Source organism: Xenopus laevis, chromosome 4S, assembly GCF_017654675.1.
Source record: "Xenopus laevis strain J_2021 chromosome 4S, Xenopus_laevis_v10.1, whole genome shotgun sequence".
Lineage (NCBI taxonomy): Eukaryota > Metazoa > Chordata > Amphibia > Anura > Pipidae > Xenopus > Xenopus laevis.
In genome coordinates this window covers 125,116,274-125,140,391 of record NC_054378.1, presented here as the reverse complement: position 1 = coordinate 125,140,391, position 24,118 = coordinate 125,116,274, and the positions used below count along the sequence as shown (strand labels likewise).

The following is a 24,118-nucleotide window of genomic DNA, read 5'->3' as shown; positions in this document are numbered from 1 at the left end:
TTTGTGTTTTAAATCACAGAGCATCCACAAATGAAATAATTAATGTCTATTGCAACAACATTTTGACACCCATCTGGCTTGAAAGTTCTTTCAAATTTCCTTTTTTTTCTTTCTTTTTTTTTTGCTTTTTTAAAACGATTTTCCCAAACATCATAACTGAAATGTTTCTGATGAATTTTTTTTCTGCTCTGGGAAATTGTAAGATAAAAGTCGTCATAGGCTAAAGTCTTGATTTGTATCTTTTCAAAAACCAATGTTACAGATCATGCACATAAAGGGGGAATATACACTGTCAATTAGCTGCTGCCTAATCTACCCTTTAAAAAAAATACAGTAATCAAAGCATGAATATGATTCTTATTTCTTTGAGTATGTAAGTATTTTTTATTATTTTGGAGAAATTAGTACTTTGATATAACAAAACTGACCAATTTTGAGCATAATTCAAGAGGAACTGAATTGAGAAAGTCCACTGTTTTCTGGGTACACGAAATAGAATGTTATTAAAGAAAGGAAGATATTAAAGTGTCTGGTATAAAATAAATAATTTTGGATTATATAGTTTATTTGCTATATATTATGTTGTCCAGCAAAATATAATGCATATGGTGTACAATATCTAGTATATGTTATTTCACCTGGAAAATACAATTGGGGGGCTTATTTATCAAAATACGAATTTTTCTGAGTATTTTAATTATAAAAGTCTGACCAAGCTAGAATCTACAATTGGACCTTATTTATTATTAAAATAAACAAACATGAAAAAAGGGAACGAAAATCCAAATTGTATGAGTTTTTTCCCAAATTGCTAGATTTTTTCAGGCTTTTTCCTGAAAAGCCAGAATTTTTCAGATTTTTGCCCAAAAAGACTGAAATAGTTGTATTTTCAGGCTAATTCCAGCACAGACCACAAAAACTTCCAAATAGAATAGGGACCTCTCCCATTGACTTATATACAACCCTGGCAGGTCGGAGATGCCGGATTTTCAGATTCAGACTATTTCTATTCTTGGAGTATAATAAATCTCTAAAATTTTTAGGTTTTTTTTCACTAGTAAAAAAAACCTTGAATTATATTTGAGTTTTTGGCATTCGGACTTTAATAAATAACCCCCTTAGTATTTTTCCTCCATATGTAATGCAATGTTCCATTTCTCCTTAAACTGTCATTTTGGGCATATTCGTGAGCAAGCACATTGAAGACCTTAGCTCATAGTTTCTTGTAATTGAAATGAGTTGCAAAGTGTTAAAGATTTTGTAAGGGTTTCATATTAGTGCAAAAATCTTTCTGTTCAATACAGGAGAATATTGCAAAGATTTAGCAGACAGTTGGAATTTATGCCAAAATCGACTGAACCTTTCATATTCTTCCATATGGGCATATTTATATGGTTCAGAACTACAGATATTAGAGATTGCAACTGATTGGCGACTTCATACAGCGACTTTGCCGTGTTTTTTATCTGGACTTTCCAAAATCTTTATATGTGTTTTTAAGCAAGCACAGAATGAAATCTTTATCTATCTACTATGTACTGAATAATTCTATGTATTTATCTATGAATCTCTCTTTTCATACTTATAATAATGAATATAGTTTATATATATGAATTTAGTTTATATACATAGATAGGTCTGTATAAGCATTTATATATATGTGAACTAGGATTTCTTTGGAGATGTTGAACTTGATAGACTTTGGTGTTTTTTTAACCCAATTTAACTACGTATCTATGTAACTATATAAGTGTTGTGACTGTTTTTGGAGACTGAGGACAATATGAAATGCTTGCATTTCTTCTTTAAGGCACAGAGTGTTACAGCTTATATCACACAGGCATATTAGTAGCTTCTGCTTGTAGATGGCAAGGAATAGACCACACTTTTGTCTATGAGTAATAATAACAAACAATGATTTAATTATCTATAAGCAGCAGCCAACAACTTCCCTGTGTCAAATCGTGCTCCCATTGGGGTACAGAGCCCCTCACGTTCCGTTGCCTTAAAAGACAAAGAACAAAACAAACATGGGACTCATTTAAAAAGGGTTTGTAACTAAGTGCAATTGCCCCTTGTCCTTGTTTGAAATATTCAACAGGTTATCATAAGGACAAAGGGTGCTAGACCGAATAACCCTTGTAAATATAAAAAATAATAGTATATACGTGATATGCTTTACTATTACCCTCTGGAAGGTAATAGATTGTATCTTGTGGCCTGTGTTTCAACTGGGTACTAAATTAAGGGAGCACTAACTTTAGCCTTGGGCCTTCCTCAATACCAACTCTTGGGGAGGTGTGGTACTTTAGTACTTAGGCTTTGTTCCTGTTTTTTTACAATTTGAACATTACCCTTATTGGTCAATAAGTTTCATTCTGCAGTTAGTGATGAATAAGGGATGGATTTAAGTGATAGAGGAAGAAAGGTGGGGAGTCTTAATGTAATCTATACCAGAACTAAAACATTATGAAATTGTGTTAATAAGTTGTGAACATTAATTGAATATATCTGGCACAGTCTGAGATATTTCCAGGATAACCCTGGCTATGACTTGTAGAGGTCAGCCATTACTTCAGAAAGAGGATTTTTTATACAAATAAAGCTCTGTACAGAAATAATTTATACACATTCATGCCTGGATTGCTGTATACTGAAATTAGATCTAAAGGTGAACTGAATACACACTCCGAATCATATATAGCTGCCATCCATGACGGTGCAGAAAAACTAGGCATTTGTGGGAGGTTAACTGGTAAGGTAACTGGTACTTTAGGGAGATTCACATTTGGTAGATTCACATTGGGTAGATTACTTGTTAAACTCCTGTAGAAGAAACAGACAGAAAAGAAAAAAATACCATAACAGTGACAATGCAGATGTAGCAGATGCACGTGATACTCAGAAAATAACTGACGACGAGACAACGGTTGAAGGAAATCAAAGCAAACTATTTAATAAAGAAGCGTGAAAATGGAGAATTTAAGATGCTTATCTGCTTGGCAATAAAAGCAAATTTACTTGATGAACACAAAAGACATTCACAAAACAACTTACACATACAGTACAACGAGTTATAGAAAGTACCTAAGGTTTATTTTAGTGTACAACAGGGGGATTTAACTTATGGGGGTGGGAAATGTCCAGAAATGTAAAAAATCCAAAAATGTAAGAAGGCATATTTCATTTAGAATATACTTTTCTATTTGCTTCTTGGTATGTGCCTAATGGAAACATAAAGAGGGTTATTTATCAAAATCTGATTTGTCTAATTATTTAAATTAAATAAACTAGAATCCATGATTGGACCTTATTTATTATTAAAAAAGTACAATTTAATTGGATGGGGACAAATCGAACAAAAACCTGAATCATATGATTTTTCTGCATTTTTCCAGAATCGTATTAGTTTTGGCCTTTTTCCCAAAAACCAAGAATTTTACAGATTTTTGCCGAAAAAGTCCAAAATAGTCAGATTTTCCGGCTAATTCCAGAGCAGACCACAGAAACTTCAAAACAGGATAGGGATCTCTCCCATTGACTAAAGGTGGCCATACACAATAAGATCCACTTATTTGGCGGATCTCTGCCCAATATACCCACTAATGGCAGGGGATAATCTCAATATTGGGCCCTAGGGCTGAATGATTGGATTACAACAAAGAGAATACGCACCAACCGGTGGTCCTCGATTGCTGGAAAAATCAAACCTGCCCCGTCGATATCTGGCCAATTTTTGGCCTGATATTGATTGGGAGGATCCGTTGGAAGCCCCCACACATCGGCAAATAAGCTGCCGAATCGATCTAAAGGACTGATATAGGCAGCTTTAATCTGCCCGTGTATGGCCACCTTTATATACAAACTCGGTAGGTCTGAGATGCCGGATAGTGATGAGCGAATTTGTCCCGTGACAAACACATTGTCAAGTCAATGGGCTTTAAAATTATTTTTAGTTAAATGTATTTTCATTTTCGGCGCCTGCGATAATTGTTATATGCGCGCCTATTTTGGGCAAATGCATTAAAGTCAGTGGGTATCTGAATAATTTTGACACAATGTTTATGCGCACGATTATACTGACGTGCGGCCAATTTTTTTTGATGCGGTGGAAATTTGGGGCGAATTCACACCTGCCGAATTTATTCGCCCATCACTAATGCCGGATTTTCGGATTCTGAATTTTTCCATCCTCTGAGTATAATAAATCTTGAAAAATTAAATGGTTTTTTTCCATTAAAAATTCGGATTTTGTAGTAAAAAAAAAAACTTGAATCTATCAAGTTTTTGGCATTCAGACTTCAATAAATAACCCCCAAGGGGTTGGATATAAAATTATTGTGCTATTTTCCCCCACATTAGCTGCTATGAAGGATTTACTTAGCTTCCCGTTAGAGTCCTGTCTAAGATGCCATTGGCTGAATGTAAACAACCTTTGCTATCAATAAAGCACGGTCTATGCACACACAATGGGGGCAAAAAGGTCTGAAGATACTGAGGTTGTAGTATTCTTATCATAGTTATTAATGATACAATTCAGGAGGAAAATGTAAGTTAAAATGGCTCTTTAAGTGTGTACATTACACACAACACTGGGCACATAACATTTGCATTGATCTTGGACTTGGATCCTATAGTGGAATTGAGAGAGAGTTGAAGATGAAAAACTTTAGTTTATGTTGCTTTAATAACTTTGGGGGGGGGGCTGAATTGCCTATGGTACTTAATTCTGTAAGTCCAACGTATAACATAAATGACAATATACTCAAATTAAACATTAACATTTTATTTTATAAAAACAGTATCTCTAGAAACTCACAAACATCCATTTCAGGCACTGTCTCATAATCGTTATAAGCAGTTTTTTATTAGGGATGGACCAAATCCAGAATATTTGCACAGGGCCAAATACTGGACACTAAGGGGCTGATAAAATGAGGCAAAAATTATAAAAGTGGTAGTACTTGTAGTGAAATTACATCCATCTTATTCTATGCCGTATCACTACTTCCTGTTTTTTTTTTTTTTCATGTTGACCATTGATTTTGTGTAATTTAGGTGATTTTTTCTGGAGGCCATGAGATGTAATCTCCATGATAATTATCTTTTATCTCTATTTAAGTGCAAACCTGATTAAATATACTTTTAATGAGACACTTAGGGCCTTATTTATCAAAATCCAAATTTTTCTGATAATTTTATTTTGAAAAGTCAGAGCAAACTAGAATCCATGATTTGACATTATTTATTATTTAAAAAAGAACAATTTTATCGGATCGATAAAATCTAGCAAAAATCCAAACTGTACTATTTTTTCAGATTTACTTCCTGAATCACTCCATTTTTTTGGGCTTTTTTCCTGAAAAGCCACAGTTTTCAGATTTTTGACTGAAAAGTCCGAAATAGTCAGATTTGAACCATAATATAACACTATGGGGGTTATTTCCGAATGCCCGAAATCTGAAAAATTTGTGATTTTAAAAAATCACAAATTTTTCGGAATTTTTTAAACCCCGAGGGCTAAAAAGCCATAATATAAAACCATGGCATCTCAAACCTATCGAGGTTGCACAAAAGTCAATGGGAACAGTCCCATTTATTTGTGGTTGTGTCGGGGGTTTCGGGCAATTTCACGTTGTTTTCGGAGCTTTTGGAAGAAAAATTCTGAGTTTTCGGGGAAAATTCACGAAAAAATCGTGAAATTCTGAGCTTTTCCCACAAACGTAATTTTTGGGAAAATGTAATAATAAATAAGCATGGAAAATCCGAGCGGATTAGATCTGAGTTTGTAGCAGCCAATATTGAGATAAATTCGGACCTTGATAAATAACCCCCTATAAGTACTACCACATGCTCTGCCGTATGAATGCAAGCTGTATGTTAACATTACGGCTCCTATTAAATGCCAAAGGCTCATGAATAAAGTCCTATATGTTCTTAGAACAAGGCATTGTTTACTGCTTAACGTCTTGTTAAAACAAAGCAGTGAAACAAATATGTTTTATGATCTCCATATCATCTTTATTCATCTAAAACACTATAAATTGGACTGGATTTTTTTTCTCATATTTCTCATAATTAATGTTTTTTTCACACGGCAGAATTTTAAGACTCTGAACGTTGCTGTTGTCCGGTTCTAAAAATGCTCTACGGCAGTTTACAGCACATTAGAAAGGATTTAAATTACTCAGTCATTATGAGATTGTTATAAGCTTTTATGCTACTTGTAATTCAGTACAGTCTGTTTTTGTGTGAGTTCGGCATGGGGGATGCAGTCAGATTTCGGAAATCTGATACTTATGCCCCTTTGACTTTGAATAAGTTACTAAGTTCTACTGTTTACAATTCAACTGCCATGGCAGATGCAGGGTTAACTCCATGACAAGACATGCAGCACTAGGACAGGTGAAGTATTGAGTATGTAGCTCCTAACGTCCTGCAAGTTAAAGCTTTGAGGTGGCTGTATCAGGAGCTGTAACAATGTCCATAGAGTTTTACATATGCTTATATAGCGGGGATTACAGGTGGTACAATGTTTGGCACAGTTTCCTGGCTGGGGGTTTCCTTGACACGACAAGTTTCTGTTTGTTTAATGATAGTTAGAAGTAATATTCTTGGGAAGTGAGACACTGTAATTTGTTTCCCATTCATTAAAAATAACAGAGCTAAAAAGGGTTTGAGAAACAATTGACTAAAGTAGTTCAATGTTGCACAATTTGGCGACATTCTAAACCAGAATGTTAGAGTAAACTATGAAAAAATGTGCAGAAATGGGAACTTGTGCCTGCAAGGGAAAGGGTGGCATTTGCCCGGGACATGGGCTTTTAACTTTTCGAACATGAAGGGCCTTATTTATCAAAATCTGAATTTTTCTGAGTATGTAAATAAAAAAATTAAACTAGAATCCAGGATTTGACCTTATTTAATATTAAAAAAAAAGCACAAATTAATTGCTTCAGGCAGAAAACTGTATGGTACAATATTTTCCCGAATCGTATGATTTTTTTTTGTGATTTTTCCCAAAAAGTGCGTAATAGTCAGATTTTCGGATTAATTTCAGTGCAGACCACAGAAACTTCCAAACAGGATAGGGACCTCTCCCATTGATTTATATACAACCTCTGCATTTCTGAGATGGCGGACTTTAAGTTTCTGACTTTATTTTTTCCCCCAAAAAAATCAGATTTTATAGAAACAAAAAAAAAAATTTTTTTTTTTGAGTTTTTTTGATAACCAAATAGCGTACCATTAAGTGCCTTGAGATGTAAAGGAAGCACTATACATAATGCCAGGGGAAGATAATTGTTGAGTACAGGAAAGTGAGTCTTGCACCTCATACACTGATGCAATCAGGAGGCTTGTATAGATGAGTGCAAATACTGTTGTCTTTGTTCTGGGCCCGATTTTTGTGCAAAACACCCAACATAAATTTCCAGATGAGCCTTAGGATTTATTATTGAGGAACAGTCAAAAATACCCCTATCAGTCAAAAATACCCGTCTATCAATTGTTTTTGGTCAGATAAAAATCTGCAGATAAATGTGTAAATATATTCAAGTTTTTCCCAGAAATTAGTCTGAATTCTAGTCCTACTGAGATTGTATATTGTCAATGGGAGATTGTCAATGGGAGAGATCCCTTTCCTATTTCAAAGTTTCTGTGGTCTGCACTGGAAATAGCCTATGATTAAGTGCCAAATAGCATGAAACACATAAGGCTATGTATTAATTTACTTTGTGGCCTAAAATAAAGTTCTCAGTTCTTTACAAGCCTCTGTGGGATCTGTGAGTGACTGTCCGTTAATACAAATCAAAATTCAAAATCAAAATTCCGTGGATATACTTCTGTGGTGCTCTATCTGGGAATTATGCTGCTCCTCAATTCCTTATACATCTCCATAATAACACGGCAATCAGATGGCACTCACTTTGCAAAATGTGCTTAAAATTTGTGATTTATTAAGATCTCCACGCAATGTTTCAGAGGATCTACCCCCTTTCTCACTTGAGAAACGTTGTGTGGAGAACTTAATAAATCACAGATTGTAAGCACATTTTGTGAAGTGAGTGCCATCTGTGAGTGACTGACATTTTTCCACCTCAAGCTTTAGGTCTGAGTCATGAGCACCCAGACCCTATGTACTACTAGTGAGATCATAAACTTATTGGCTTTACACTGGGATTTTGCTTTGGAATTACTCTGCAAATCTGACTATTTCAGACTTTTTTGGCAAAAAGCTGAAAAATTCTGGCTTTTCTGGAAAAACCCCCAAAAACATACAACATGCAATTTGGGAAAAAAAACACGTCCCCCATCAGATTAAATCATGCTTTTTTAGGTCCAGTCGTGGATTCTAGTTTGGTTGGATTTTTTTGATTAAAATATTCAGAAAAAATCAGACTCTGATAAATAAAGCCCCTTGATCAGAACAAGGGATGCCATAATTCTTGTCTTAGCGGAACCATTCACCATACTGTTTATTATGAAAGCACCAAGAATTATTATAGATATATGATTTTTTTGCTAAAATGCCTTTACAAAAGGAAATCGTATAAACTATTACAAATATGAAGATTGGTCTGTGCCTGCAATGATCAATAGATGACTCCTCCATTATCCTAAAATGAATTCAGTTTTAAATTGAATCATCTAACTCACTAAATATGGATCGCTGATTATTTGCAAATTAACCTAATCATGGGTAGCCTAAGATCACCCATTGGGAGGTAATTCTGGCTACAACCAAATGTATTTATACTGCATTACCTATTTTCAAACAAAGTGCAAATATATACATGGATTAATTTTTTTTTTCCCATTCAAAAGCCCTTTAACGGTGTCCTCTGAAAACAATGAAAGGAATACATGGGTTACATTCAGCAGATACATTTACTGTGGTTAAGCTGTCGAAAGGGATTGGAAGTAAATTGGTTATCTCCATTTGATCAATAGACTTTTTGCTAGCAAACACTGACTGTATCAAAGGTTTCCTTACTTTACTGGTTCCCACGATTCACGCTCAAAGCCCCTGTGAATTGATTGTGCGATTGATGACTCCATGAGGTCAACGTATCTCACAACGAGTGGAGCAAAGAGATCTTGAAGGTGTTTGTGGAATTTTCCATTGCATAAATTATCTAGAATCATAAGCATATAACAAGACTGGTTGTTAATACTGTGCAGCGTTTCACTATGATATGAATAAGCCACATTTTAAAAGCACTGAAAACACCCAAAGTGCTTTAAAATATTTTGAATTATTTACAAGTAAGAAGTTTGCTTCTCAATACCAGTGTATAATATCTGACAAAACCCCTTTTCATGTTTGATCAATAAGGCAATCATTTTCATCCCAGGTATATGTCAATAATCATTCCACATCAAATATCTCGGGGCCCCAAGCAGTCACAAGGCCTACTTCCTCCTGCTATAGCCGTGATTCGCAAACAGTCTGAAGGCCCATTAGAGTGAAATTTGGGGAATAGGTCTACAACAGACAACAGGCAAAAGGCAGCAAATTATCTTTAGATTAGCAGATGGCTGATTTCTCTCTGAAGCAAATACTATCCAGAGTCCCATATTCCTAGCAGTCTAGCAGATGGGGATGCTTAGGGGAACGGAGGATTCTCTTTTCCAATCCAACAATTTCAGGTCTCTGATTGAGGCCATCATACACACACACAGCACTGGGGGCATGCACACTATGTTTTAGCAGTAGTCAACCAGAGATGTAAATGATTGATTTTTAATTATATTTTAAGTGTTGAACTATTAATATTTGTAATATATAACCTGTGAGATGTGAGCTCTTTTTGTCTGTGAAAACATACTCTAGTCTATAAACATGTGAAATAGAACTTGTGCAGCACTAGACCTTTGTGTAGCCAAATAAGATTATTTACAGGCATTACCAATTATAAAATATAGTTGCATGAAATATTACAGGGCTAAACTTATGGTGGCCACGCCTTGGTGATAAAAGCTGCCATCTTGGTGTCACCAAACTTATAATGCCAACAGCTTATTGGCCTATATATGGGACTTTCCAAATGGTGCATTCAACTACACTAACATACATACAATTAGGCAGCATTGACTGACTTTATAGCTTTTCTTGACACATATGGGGTCATGTATTATGACTCCTGGACACAAGGGAAAACAAGCACCGGTATTTGTGCTCATATCTTTGAAGAAAACATATGGTTTAAGTTTTCTTGTGTTGTTAAATAAACAATAACAATGAACAATGCAAATTTAAATTCATTGGAAAATGTTTTTATTCTTTGCAACTCTCGGTTGTGCTCTGTGCCTACATATGCACATCCCTTTAATGGAGTTGGCTTTATGTTGTATGCTATGGGCCTGTTTCAATTAATTGAGAAGTTATCTCATGGTTTATCACACAAAAACTCATGGATGAGACTCTATTCAAGGAGAAAAACCTTTCTCCTCATTTAGCTATAGTTTTTTTTCTCATAGACTAAAATAGAGTTTTTACATGATAAACCATATGCTTTTCTGTTTGAATTGCATCTCAAATTGAATCTTTTCCTTGAGTTTTCACTTGATAAAACCTTTTCTCACTGAAATGAATCTGGCTTTATATTTGCTAACTCCTAATAAAATATTATATTAGCATCAAGAAGTTGAAGTCTCTTTTGATAGCATTTCATTCCCAAAAATGTTGAGCTACAAAATTTCACAGCACAGTCTAAAAAAGATCATTAAAATATTTACTAGATGTAATTCTCTTTTAAAGGAAAAGGAAAGCCATACTAAATACCTCCAGCATCCCTGTAGGCTACATTTTGGCATGTTGAAATATGCCTTACTGTAACTTGGTCAGCAATCAAAACATGCTCAGTTAGCTACAACTTCTCGTGAGTTTGCTTAATTTTGGATTAGTTTAGATAACAGGCATTTTTATGATGACGATGAGCATATAAAGGGGTCAACAGTGGCAGGCAAATTGGGAGGAGCTTTGCAACACAACTTTGACATGTGAGCTTTTAAAAAATGTTACTAAAAATATATAGCAGTTAGGGTGGGATTTATGGACTTTATAATAGCTGACATGGTGCACTTAGGCTTTCCTTTCTGTTTAAAACAGAACTGCTGACATATCCAATTTAAAATGATATTGTAAAATAATAAAAAAGATACATACAGTCACTCCGGAGGAAATCATTTATTAGCTGAAATAGAGGGAAGCTTTCCCAGCTGTCTGGTGGTTGCACCTCTAAAGCAGCATCCATATCCACTGCGAAAAGCGAAAGGAATGTCTCCGCATGTTCTACCATCAAGTCTGACCACCAAGCAAATGCCTTTACATAAGGTAAAAAAAACATGAAATATACAATCAGTAAAGTAAAGAAAAGGTACAAATTGTCCCTTGGAAGTATCTCAAATATCACTGATTGTCAAGAGTAAAAATATTTATTGTAAAGAGAACACCAAGTTGTGATCAGTAGATATACACCGGTGGTTGAGTAAATATGTTGTAAATATACTTTGATTTGCCCTTCTTCAGAGTGCAATAATTGATTTCAAAAATTAATTTTGTTCTGTTTACAATATTATTTTTGTATTCATTTTCAGCCATTTTAAATTCAAGGAGGTGTCATTCTGCATTTTCTACATAGTTCACAGAGTTTCTTCACTGAATAGGTTTTTGTTTTAATAATAATTATTGTAGGATTTAATTTAGAATTTGATAAATGAAATGCAGCATTTTTATTATATATTTTACGTGATTATATGATTACATTTTTAAAATAATTGGTATTTCACACCTGCAGTGAAGTAACTCATGCTCATGCTCAGTTTTTGAAATTATATTTTTGAAATTTATTTCTTGTTTTGTAAATTGAAGTACCATTCACATCATACACAGCAGAGATGTGAATGTGTTTCAAATGCATGCGTGTTTTTTAATTAGAACTGAGAAGAACATGCAGTATGGGTGGAATTGTTGACATGTCCTTATGCATTATTCTTGCAATCGATCATTTGTTAAAAAAAGGGGGAAAAAAGGAAAATAAAAGATAATATTCTAACACATTGTTCAGTAATCAGAGACATATTTCTGAAAGTGGACCATAAATGTGCAGATGTGCTTATACATTTTGACTTTAGTCATTTCGCATTGTTGCATATACGGTGTTCTAGGAAGGCAGTTTCAGCAGACTTTCCTAGGGTCTCATAGGACTTCAGAACAGGTGATTTGATCTGCCGCTGACTTCATTCAGTCTGTAGATGTGGCAGATCAAGGAAGTGACACAGGTTATAACCCACTGCAGTAAGTAAAAAATGCAAATTTTCGAGATTATAGTTTTACATCCCTTCTTCAACCTAAAGAAGGGATGTAATACTATCATCTTGAAAGCTTCCTTTTTTACTTGCTCAACCAATAAAAGGTACCACCTAACCTCACATTTCTCCAATTCTTTAATGGCTAACATGGTACTAAGCCTTACTACCTTGAGAAATAAAGTCTGCAAGAAAATTCCTTCTAGTGATTGAAATTGTATAAAAGATTTCCTTAATTTCTATTATTTTAGTGAAATGTTTATTTTAATATTTTAACTACTTTACTTTCTTATTCGTTTAAATGAACACCATTTCATACTTTACAAACAGATGAATGCAACTCTGATGTAACATATAGAAAGGCATTAAGGTAGGAACCATTCCTTATTTGAAGGTTTCAACGGTGTGCTTTCAGTTTATTTCTTCGTTTACTACCTATATCTAATATATATCTAATACCTAATTAGGAAACTACTTTGCGAACAACCCCTTTCTTAGTTCTATTAACTTACCTGTGAATTATTAATTGTTTGTTACATTTGTTAATTTCCGGCACTTTTGTCAATACAGTGCTTTCGCATTAGATCAAGTGAATTTTGAATTAATGTGATTTTTTTTTTAATTTGAATATACAATTTGACTGGGCGGTTATTTAAGAAAAATTTGAATGTCTTATATTCAATCACATAGTTCTGACCCAAAAATTTGAATCATATTCGATTCACACAGATTGAGTTTTTCTCTGAAAGAATGGACCTCTGCTATTGACTTGCAGATGAACTTGGCAGGTTTTAGGTGGTAAATATTTTAATTGGGAATATTTCCATGGTTGAGGTGAGATAAATCTCACATTCGAATATACATTCAAATAGGGGGATTCAAATTTGAATGTGTGAATTTTGAAACTCGAAATTATGAATTAAAATGTATTATTTGACCCTTGATATATCTGCCCTTTAATTTACCAAATGAATGGATCAGCTGCATTTCAGCAAGTAAATACCCGTATAGTTGTATACTTTGCATTGATGTCAAAGGAAAGCAACCTCCCATTTTTTTTACTGGGTATGATAATTGATTTATAAGTTGAGTCTGGGCTTATGTAAATATTAATAACAAAGTCTGTCCCAGTGAGACAAGGAAGAATACAAGCAATGATTCAAAATGGGTTGAAATAGACCCAAGCATTCTTATTGTCTGGTGTAAAAAATCTTCTTCTAAGAGACATATTTTATTAAAAACCAATGGCTACTACATATTTACGTTTGACTGGCCTTCATTAATACCAGGTGTAAAGGAAAATTCAAAATGTAGCAGATATAACAAAAAGGGTTTAAATATATTCATTCCAACCCCAGAAAGTCTGCCTACAATATGATGGAAAGCACTCTAATAAAAATGTAAAATGTTTTAGTTGCAGTATATGAAACTCTAGAATTTTAAATTTCCATGAGAGTACTGACCAACTATAATTTGTTTCCTTGGGTAAGTATTGGCAACAGAGAAAGCAAGGGGACAGGCACACCACCTATTTTGATTTAAGAAGTGAGCCCTAAGGGGGTTATTTATCAAGTTACGAATTTATCTCAATATCGGCTGCTACAAACTCTGATCTAACCCGCTCGGGTTTTTAACGCTTATTTATAATTTCATTTTTCCGAAAATTACCTTTGCGGGAAAAGCTCAGATTTTCAAGTTTTTTTCGTAAATTTCCCCATGAAAACTCAGAATTTTTCGGAGTTTTCACCCAAAAGCTCAGAAAACATCATGAAATTGCCCAAAACCCCCGAAACAACCAAAAATCAAACAAATGGGACTGTTCCCATTGACTTTTATGCAACCTCGGCAGGTTTGAGATGCCATGTTTTTATATGCCATGATTTTTTAAGGCTATTATAACACAAAAATCAAGAATTTTTCAGAATTTATTAAACCCCGAGGGCTAAAAAGCCTGAATATAAAAACACGGCCTCTCAAACCCCCTAAGTGTCTGGACTGACCAAAACCCAGTTTTGACTCCTGCTCTTAATCAGAATTTATACAATGTGACAAAACTAGTGAATCCAAATACTCACAAGGGCAAATTAGTGTTCAATATTACATGTATTAATAAACACATTTTATTTTAGGGCTTCCTACCATAAAAATATAAATGTGTGTGTTTTTATGTAGCAGTGCTATGAATGAAAAGTCAAGGTATTTATTTTAGGATTAACTTGCTCTAGTGTAACTGCTAGTAGCAACCAATCTAAAACTAAAAGCACGCTACTCAAAGCTTAATGCTGATTGTACTTTGGCATCTAGCACCTGTGTTTATCAACCATACCCAATATGTATTGTAAACATTTATTTTTACTTCAGTTGAAAATAGCTTAATTGTATTTATCACAAAAAATACTTTGACTTTATCGAATTGACACTTGAAAATCTCAAATTTATAGAATTTTCTAGCGAAAAACCAATGTTAAACACCCCAAAACTCCAAAAATTTGTGAAAATTAAAAACATCTTCAAATTGTTAAAGGGACAGCTGCATTTGACTTTTACAAGAATTCAGCAGATTTTGAGTATCATTTTGAGTATCATGAGTATTTTCTGATTCAGACTTTTGCAGCTTCAGAGTGTAATAAATCTAGAAAAATTCATTTTTTTTATCTAAAAAACTTGACTAGAAAAAAATTGATTTTCAATAAATCACTAAATTCACTAAACTACTTAAAAAAAGATCAGTTAGGATTTAATAAGGGTTCACAAATTTTAAATGATATGTTTTCAACAACAAATCTATATTTTTTTGGTTCTTTTTTATTATTGGCAGCCGTTGTATGTGTTTGTGCATTGTGATGCTCTTACCTTACCAAATGAGTTTTTTTCCCCGACAACATTTTTTTGCTTTTGCAAAAGTCAGATCTTTAGTATCATATGGTACTATTACTGAGGGCTGACAAGGACAAAACAGTGGGTAGGATAGGATCAAGGAAAGTTGGGTTGTGCTGGGATACAGCGGCAATGCTTGTGAAATACACCCATTGCTGCATGCACAAACTGGAGTATCAATGCACACCTTGACGGTGCAGGGTAAACAAGATTCCACAAGCAGTAAAAATAAGGTTGTTGAGACATTAGTTTAACTAAAGCTAAGGAGGAGGTAGAAAAAGGTAAAATCCTATCAAAAACATAAAGGTCATGCACAAAATATGATAGCAGGTGACTCTGTTGAGTTTTAGCCACATACCTCTTTCCCCTGTCAGGACCATCCAAGATAGAAAGAATCATAGAAAACAGGGAGGAAATTTAAATACGCAATCAGGCATTAGTTGGGTCTTTTGGATTTAATGTGAATTAGAAAAAAGGCAATGGAACTTTCTACTGACAAAAGACAAGGTAGATGGTTGAACCTTGTTATCTGTAGATGAAACAGGAAAGTGACAGGAATATAGGTGACACATTTATTGACTAAATGGCCGAGACTTTAGTGTGGGTGTAGAAGAAACCCAAGTTTTAAAGATATGCTTCACAGCTGAGTTAACCAATAAAGGTTTCACCAACTATTAATAGATCCTCTGTCTATTATATACAAAACACTGCTATTTAGAAAAGCAATTTGAAGAGAAAAAAATTGCAGAACTTTGAAAAGTGGTAAATAAAAAAATATTCGAAACCGAGGTCGAACACACAACAAAAAAAAGTAGTAAAATAGTTATTAGAAAAATGTCTAAATGTGCTACTTTATTTTCAAAATGGAATTCCTTCTTGTATAGGACATGTTGGGCTAGAGTTCATGAATCCATCATTTAGTATATGGTAAAATCTTAAGTATGAATTATTTTTTAATAAGAATTTGCACAATAGAAAACAATTAATTTACAAAAGCTTGTGTATAAAATATTTCTATGTATTATCTACTATATATATGCGACACATTATTTAAACACAACCTCTATTATATTATTTTAATGTAGATTTATTCAAATTAGGATAAAATGATAATTATCCAAATACATCTGCAATTATTGCGTTTTCATACTCTTGTGCAGCTGTGTAAAGGTTCTTCCCAGTAAAACCTAATTTCATATCAGTATAATACACAACTTGAAGAAGCCACAATGTGAGTTTTTAGACTGTTACAAAATTTGGTTATAGTGTAATTGCTACAGAAGGAAGAGGTCCTCACCTCTGCATGGTGCTCCTCATTCTGCTGTAGAACTTCAATGACAAGTTCTGCGAGCCGTATTGTATCTTCAAGCTTTTTGGCAGGCGTTATCAACCGGCCTACATTTTCTGAAGTACAAGAGAAGATGTTAGAAGACAATCATGATAAGGTAGATTGGGACTGCAGCTTCCATGATTAATTAAACTCCATTGTAAAGTACAACTGGATAAGGTCATGCAAGATTTGAGTGCTAAATAATTAGTATTAAACAAATGATAAAAATCACATTCTTGGTTAACTACGAAACCAGTGCTCCAGCTTTACAATGCTATAAAAATTGTAATGAGACGTTGATTCTTTTCAAGTCTTGAATAATTTATCAAGGTCATTATTATTAAATATCATTCCAGATGATGATTTTTGGAATTAAAATAAAGTCAGCATTGGTTGGGAGGATAGACAATGAAAAACAAAGAGCATTTTTTGTTTTTATAAAGCCTTCCTAAGTTACATCAAAAATAGTTTTCCTACATTACCATAACAATTTAATCACTTATGGGCAAGCAGGGAGGAGGACGAGGAGGAGGCAGAAGCCTACACACTGAATAACAGGCAAAGATAATACTATAAAATAAATAAAGATGTTATCTCCAAATGTGCTCTTTTAAGTTAAACATCTATTCATTTATGTGCATGTTACTTGAATACCCCCCAAAAAAACAGTGAAACATTTGGATTCCTAAATGACCTCTGAAAACACACTGCTAGCAAATTAATTACCCTGACATTTTATTCATTCATCATTGTAGCTGTATACAGTTAAAGGGGATCAAAACCTAATAAACTGTTAAGTTACTTAAATTACATACATTTTCTTTTTTTAATGTTTAAGACTGCTAATACCAAGCTTTCAGCTCAGCAGCTCTCTTTGAAGGTCAGAGTGTCAGTGACCCTAAGAGGGTTATTTATCAAGGTCCGAATTTATCTCAATATCGGCTGCTACAAACTCCGATCTAACCCACTCGGGTTTTCCACTCTTATTTATTATTAAATTTTCCCGAAAATTACCTTTGCGGGAAAAGCTCTGAATTTCAAAAATTTTCCGTGAATTTTCCCTCAAAACTCAGAGGAATTTTCCTTTCGAAAGATCCAAAAACATAGTGAAATTGCCCAAACCCCCGACCCAATCAATGGGACTGTTCCCATTGACTTTTATGCAACCTCGACAGGTTTGAGATGTCGTGGTTTTATATTCAGGCTTTTTAGCCCTCGGGGTTTAATAAATTCTGAAAAATTCATGTTTTTTTTAAGCCTATATAAAACAAAAATCAAAGTTATACTGCTCATGTGGTTTACAAAAACAAATATTATTTTATTTTACTATGATAATTAAACATATTTAACTCAAGGGGCACACGTATAACAGTAAATTTCATGATCTCGGGAAATAATCCTAACTAACAGTGGCATAACTACCGGGGGAGCAAGGGGTGCAATTGGGCCAGGGCCCCAGGCAGATCGTGTGCCATTAATTCTGGCCGATTCTGGGCATTTCCAGCCAGTTCCAGCCAGTTCCAGGCGTACTGAGGGGGTGCCCATGCCAGGGCCTGTCCCCCTCTAGTTACGTTGCTGCTGACTAATGACGATTCTTCCTATGATTTATAAATTTGAAGTTGTGATTTGGGCCAAATAATAGTCACATTTGACAGCTATTATTGACTGAGTAATATAATTGACATTTACTTACCAAAGCAACCCTAAAAATAAGCACACAGTCATAGATAATTTTATATCAGAACCCCAATGGTGCAACTACTTTTGTTTCACTTGTTTGTGCATCATTCGAGCCACATTAAAATCAAGTGATCTAGGAGCTGCTTATATAGGTTATATAATCCACATTTTTAAAAATGAGTTCCTTTTTCTCTGTAATAATAAAACAGCAGCTTGTACTTGATCCCAACTAAAATATAATAAATCCTTATTGAAAGCAAAACCAGCCTATTGGGTTTAATTAATGTTTATATGATTTTCTAGTAGACTTAAGGTATGAAGATACAAATTATGGAAAGATCCATTATCCTGAAAGCCCCAGGTCCCATATAAATCCATATAAATCTAAGGTGAATTCTAAAATATTTATCATTTTACAAATGCGGTTACAATATTTTTTTATAATACACAATTTGACATGAATATATTTTGCAAGTTATCTACGGCTCTTGTATTATATAGTGAATAAAGTACCCCCTCTTGTAAAATATAAGGATATTATAAGTCACTGAAGGCCAAGTGCTTTAATGCAGGTCATGGAACTCTGAAGTTACTTCAAATATCTTCATAATTTCCATCAAGGGGTACTTTATTTATTATAATAGACAAGTTTTAGTAAGTCATGTGAAAAAAATCAGTAAGCTCCGTTTATAACTAGCGATGGGTGAATAAATTCGTCTGGCACTCATCCAAAATTGACACGGGTGTCAATTTTCGCGTTTCACAAATTTTTCGCCAGTGAAGTTTTTGAATATTTAGATGAACCAAAACGAAAAAAATTCCACCCTTCTCTATTTATAACTGATGACATTTATAAGGAGATTATTTACAGGATATTCATGACTTTTGTGTATTCTAAACATTTATTTCAATGTAAAATTCATGTTTACTCTACTATAAACATATGCAGAAAACATATCAGTTCTGTGAAAAAAATTCATAATTATATGTAGAACACAGCTATGAAAAAAGTGTCCTGCCATATTCTAGATTTTCATTCATAATTTTATATACTGTTAACCAGTGTCCACCATCCCTATTTGCCAACACATTTTTACAAATTTCAGTATGTGCATAAATATTAGACTGGGCTTTATTTTAAAGAAGATGAATGTTCATCTGCCACATTTCAAGAACCAACATTTTGGAATATAAACCAGAATACATTTTGGAAACAATAATTTTGAGCAGAATTTCAAATATTATATTACCAGCTGGAGCACTGAAAAATAAAAAATAAATGTACATTATATTGAGAAAACAGTTCAGACATTATTCCAAACTTAAAAATATTAATATTGTCATGCAGAATGTTATGTAAAAACAATGTTATTTTGTGCTGATATTCGGATTTGAAAATGTAGCATGTGCCAGACATTGCTTGACATAAAATGGACATATTGAAAGTGCTCTGAGGCCTACAATGGAATTAAACTATGCTAAAAGCTACATAACTCAAAGGAGTCAACAAAGCAAAACTTTGAACTGTGATGCATTGTGGGTCCTTCTAGAAGGTTTACTGGAAGCAGAAAAGTGGCAATTCTATAAAAATTAAATAGAGTGAAGCCATTACAGTACTTGGTATTTGCTTATTCATGCCCTTGAGCCTCTGATTTAACAAGTTAGCCATCGTTTGAATGGGTGGAGGTACTGGTGGTGGTTTTGGCTTAGGCCGATAAACTGGTCATGCATGATAGAGAAGACAATACAAAATAAAGATGGAGGCATATATATATATATATATATAGATAGATAGATAGATAGATAGATAGATAGATAGATAGATAGATATACACACACACATAAAAACACAAATATGGCAGGAAGAAATGTCCAAAGAACAGTGAGTATCATAAAATAAAGAAACATCATTTCTATATATAAAAACTATGCTACTTCATAGGAAAGAACTACAGCGAGTCATACTAAAAATATTATGTTACAGCAAAACGAACAAGAAACTTGTAGTAAAATAATAGACAAGTGAAAACTATCTTTAAAATCGTTAACACTCTGATATAGTTTGACCATTATGCCAAACTATATCTCTGTACAATCTTTATTGTGAATCACGAGGCAACTGCAATTCACAATAAGGTATTACAACGAACAGTTGTAATAACACAATTGGACATACACAGATTTAAGTATTAGAATGTCAGTTCTATATGTGAATGGCTGCAAGAAATCCTTTCCTTAATCGAGAACTAAAAAGTACAAAAACTCCTAAAAGAATGGGACTTTTTAGGATAATTAAATTAAATTAAATTAAAAAATCAGAAAACCTTTAAAAGTCTGAATTGATCAAAAATAGTCTATTGGGCTCAGTGAAGCTCCCATGGACTTCTATAGGACCTTGACAGATTTTACCTGGTGAATTTTTGTTTAATATAGATATTGGTATATACAGGTTTGGGATCCGTTATCAGAAAGGCCTTCTCCCATAGACTCCATTTTATCCAAATAATTACAATTTTTAAAAATGATTTCCTTTTTCTCAGTAATAACAAAACAGTAGCTTGTATTTGGTCCAAACTAAGATATAACTAATACTATTGGGTTTATTTAATGTTTACATGATTTTTTTTAGTAAACGTAAAGTATGAAGATACAAATTATGGAAAGATCTATTATCTGGAAAACCCCAGGTCCTAAGCACTCTGGATAATGGGTCCCATACCTGTATATAGTTTATGTGATTGTATGGAGGGGTCGGTGTAAGTGTGTAGGTATGTGCACTGAGTATCATTTAATGGGGGTTGAAATTGATGGACTTCTGTCTTTTTTTCAGCCAAACATAAGTTGTAACTATGTGTTTTTTACACTTAAAAAATCTTGAATTTTTAGAGTTTTAAATAAATACAGCAAAAACGATTTTTATAGTAAAAAAAAGAAATTTGAATTTAAGAAAAAAAGTCCCTTAAAGATACTTATAAGTCATGTTGATCAGTTTCTGTTAACAGATCTGCTTTTGTTAGTAATTTTTGCTTGAAATTCCTAAACCTGACTGTTTTGCCAACCTAACTTATACAAGGGTGTCAACATTAATGGGCCTTTAAGCAACAGTTTGATTTTCTGTCTGTGTTGTCATGCTCTCAAACCATTTATGTCTGAATAATGAACAATACCGAAACATATCAATATGTTAAGTATTTATACAGAAGGATAATTGCCAGTCTTGGGTTCCCTATCTCTTATGATGCCCTGGTCAATCATACATCAAGCACTGAACAGATCTTTAAATGATTCCCACTTAGGGAATATTAAAACTCACATTGTTATAATTTTAAAAATAAAAATTCAACCTAATTCTCAACCACGAAATTGTATGTGCGGGAAAAGTCTCAACAAATTTATACAACCTTTTAGAATTGTGTTTTTCAAATTGTTGCCCAAAAACCTGAGTTTTACCGGACTTTGACAGGTTTTAGCTGGAGTATTTTCAGAGTCAGATTTTTAGCAGCTCTGCAACAAAATAAATCTTGAAACATTTTTATTTTTTTCCTCTAAATATTTGGATTTTACCCCTAAAAAACGCAACCAGAAAAATTTGAGGCTTAATAAATAGTACCCTAAGGGGCTGATTCACTAACTTCGAGTGAAGGATTCGAAGGTAAAAAACTTCGAATTTCTAAGTTATTTTTTGGGCTACTTCGACCATCGAATGGGCTACTTCGACTACGACTATCGAAGGATTCGAAGTAAAAATCGTTCGACTATTCGACCATTCGATAGTCGAAGTACTGTCTCTTTAAAAAAAACTTCGACCCCCTAGTTCGCCATCTAAAAGCTACCGAAGTCAATGTTAGTCTATGGGGAAGGTCCCCATAGGCTTGGCAAACTTTTTTTGATCGAAGGATATTCCTTCGATCGTTGGATTTAAATCCTTCGAATCGTTCGATTTGAAGGATTTAATCATTCGATCGAAGGAATTATCCTTCGATCGTTCGATCGAACTATCTGCGCTAAATCCTTCGACTTCAATATTCGAAGTCGAAGGATTTTAGTTCCTAGTCGAATATCGAGGGTTAATTAACCCTCGATATTCGACCCTTAGTGAATCGGCCCCTTAGTTTTATCATCAAACCACCCTTACCATTAAAAACTAACTTCTGATTAGTTGGTATCATTACTGGCCTGACACGACCATTGCTTCAGTTACTATATAACCCTTTTAGCATTTTCATATAGAGTAACAAGTTCACACCATTTTATTGCCTCTTGCATTTGCTTTTTCACTATATTTAGCCTTCTATTGTTGAAACTCTACAATATTACATGTCTAAAGATCTTCCATATTGCCTGACAAATGAAATGATAAAATTACAGCAGTTGTTAATATGACCCATGAATTATCCTTCTATCCTTTGTCTAATTTAAACATGTAGAGCATCTGTCACTTTTCAAAATGTGTGCTTTCTAATTGTTTCCAACTCCTTTAATTATTTTCAACTGAAATCCTAGATTGTGGCTTGAATCAAACAGCATAAATTCATGCCAGCTCCATCAAATATGTTACTAGCTATTCCAAATGTTAGAATGCAGTGATCAAAGCCTGACCCATCTGTCTTGTCATTTAATATACCAGTAAAGGAAAAGGATTTTTCAAACTTAAAATAGCATTTCTTTCACAGGGCGCACAGAAACAAACCTTGAATGCTGTCGCTTTGAACAATTTTCACCCATTGGAGTCTAAGGGGCAGATTTATCAAGGGTCAAATAGTAAATTCAAGTTAGAATTTTCGAGTTAAAAAAGTTAATTATTCTATTCTAATGCAAATTCGAATGTGAGATTTATCATATCTCAACCATGGAAACAGTCCTAATTCAAATATTCACCTCCTAAAACCTGTTGAGTTCATGTACAAGTCAATGGCAGAGGTCTGTCGAGCCATTTGGAGATGTTAATAGCCTTCCTGACATCATTTTCCATCAATTGGTACGATTCGAATTTTCGGGTTGGAACTATTAGATCAAATATTAGACATTTTAATTTTTTCTTAACCTCCCAGTCAAATTGTGAGTATATTCGAATTTATTAGAGTAAAAAATAAATTCACATGAATTTGAAATTCGACCTTTGATAAATGGGCCTCTGAGTGAATGCATTGCTTGGTTAAAAGACTGCTGGCTAAATTAACTTCCTTATGCATTCTTCTGATGTGTTTTGGCTTATCTATGTATTTTATATGTACATTGCTGTAAGTATATCGACATTTTTATGTCACATTTTTTTGTTTTAGTTTTATGTGACAGACATTATGAGGAATTACATTTTGTTCATCTTGCATTCGGGGCTCTAGGCTACAGATTCATAAACAACAGAACTACACTGTGTAAAGTATGTTCATGACCCTTAAGAGCTGCATATATTTTAACAAAGGGCACAATAACCATCCTCTTCCTCCCCCACCTCTGAAATCTCTTTCTACATAGCAAGCTGATCAAGGTGACAATCAAAAATGCTTTAGAGAAATTAACTGTTTCTGTAAGGCTAATCTTTTCTAGGGGGAAGGCAATTACAAATAAGTAAAGTGACACGTCCATTTAACTTTTCACTTTTAACAGAAGCATGATGTTGCAGTGATATTTTCTTATTTACCAGTAGGTAGTGATGGGCAAATTTGCGCCGTTTCCCCGAAAAATTTGCGATTTTTTTCAGGCGAATTTTCGCGGGCGTTTCGCTAATTTATTCGCTGACGGCGAATCGCGCAAATTCGCCACGAATTCATGCCTGGCGAATAAATTCGCCCATCACTACCAGTAGGTCCAGCTGGCATGTGGGCAAAGGAGGTTCCAGCTAAATATTGGGAAGGGATTTGTTACAGTGAGAGCTGTGAAGATGTGGACTTCTCTCCCTGTGCTTCTGTTAGTAAGCTA

At 34.0% G+C, this 24,118-nt stretch overlaps 1 protein-coding gene across 26 annotated transcripts in view; it reads right to left on the bottom strand.

Moving 5' to 3' along the window:
* Positions 1-24,118, bottom strand: part of LOC108715931 (calcium-dependent secretion activator 1-like) — a 255,593-nt gene that overhangs the window by 62,048 nt on the left and 169,427 nt on the right. For 12 of the 26 annotated variants that reach the window (XM_041561800.1, XM_041561795.1, XM_041561801.1 and 9 more), the window contains 5 exons: positions 16,487-16,593; positions 15,548-15,556; positions 11,171-11,327; positions 8,996-9,137; positions 2,689-2,826 (listed from right to left, as the gene is read on the bottom strand). In XM_041561800.1, the coding sequence (XP_041417734.1) occupies positions 2,689-2,826; positions 8,996-9,137; positions 11,171-11,327; positions 15,548-15,556; positions 16,487-16,593 (553 nt within the window). The remainder of the gene's footprint in view (positions 1-2,688; positions 2,827-8,995; positions 9,138-11,170; positions 11,328-15,547; positions 15,557-16,486; positions 16,594-24,118) is intronic. The other 14 variants (XM_041561820.1, XM_041561813.1, XM_041561816.1 and 11 more) reach the window with 3 other exon arrangements.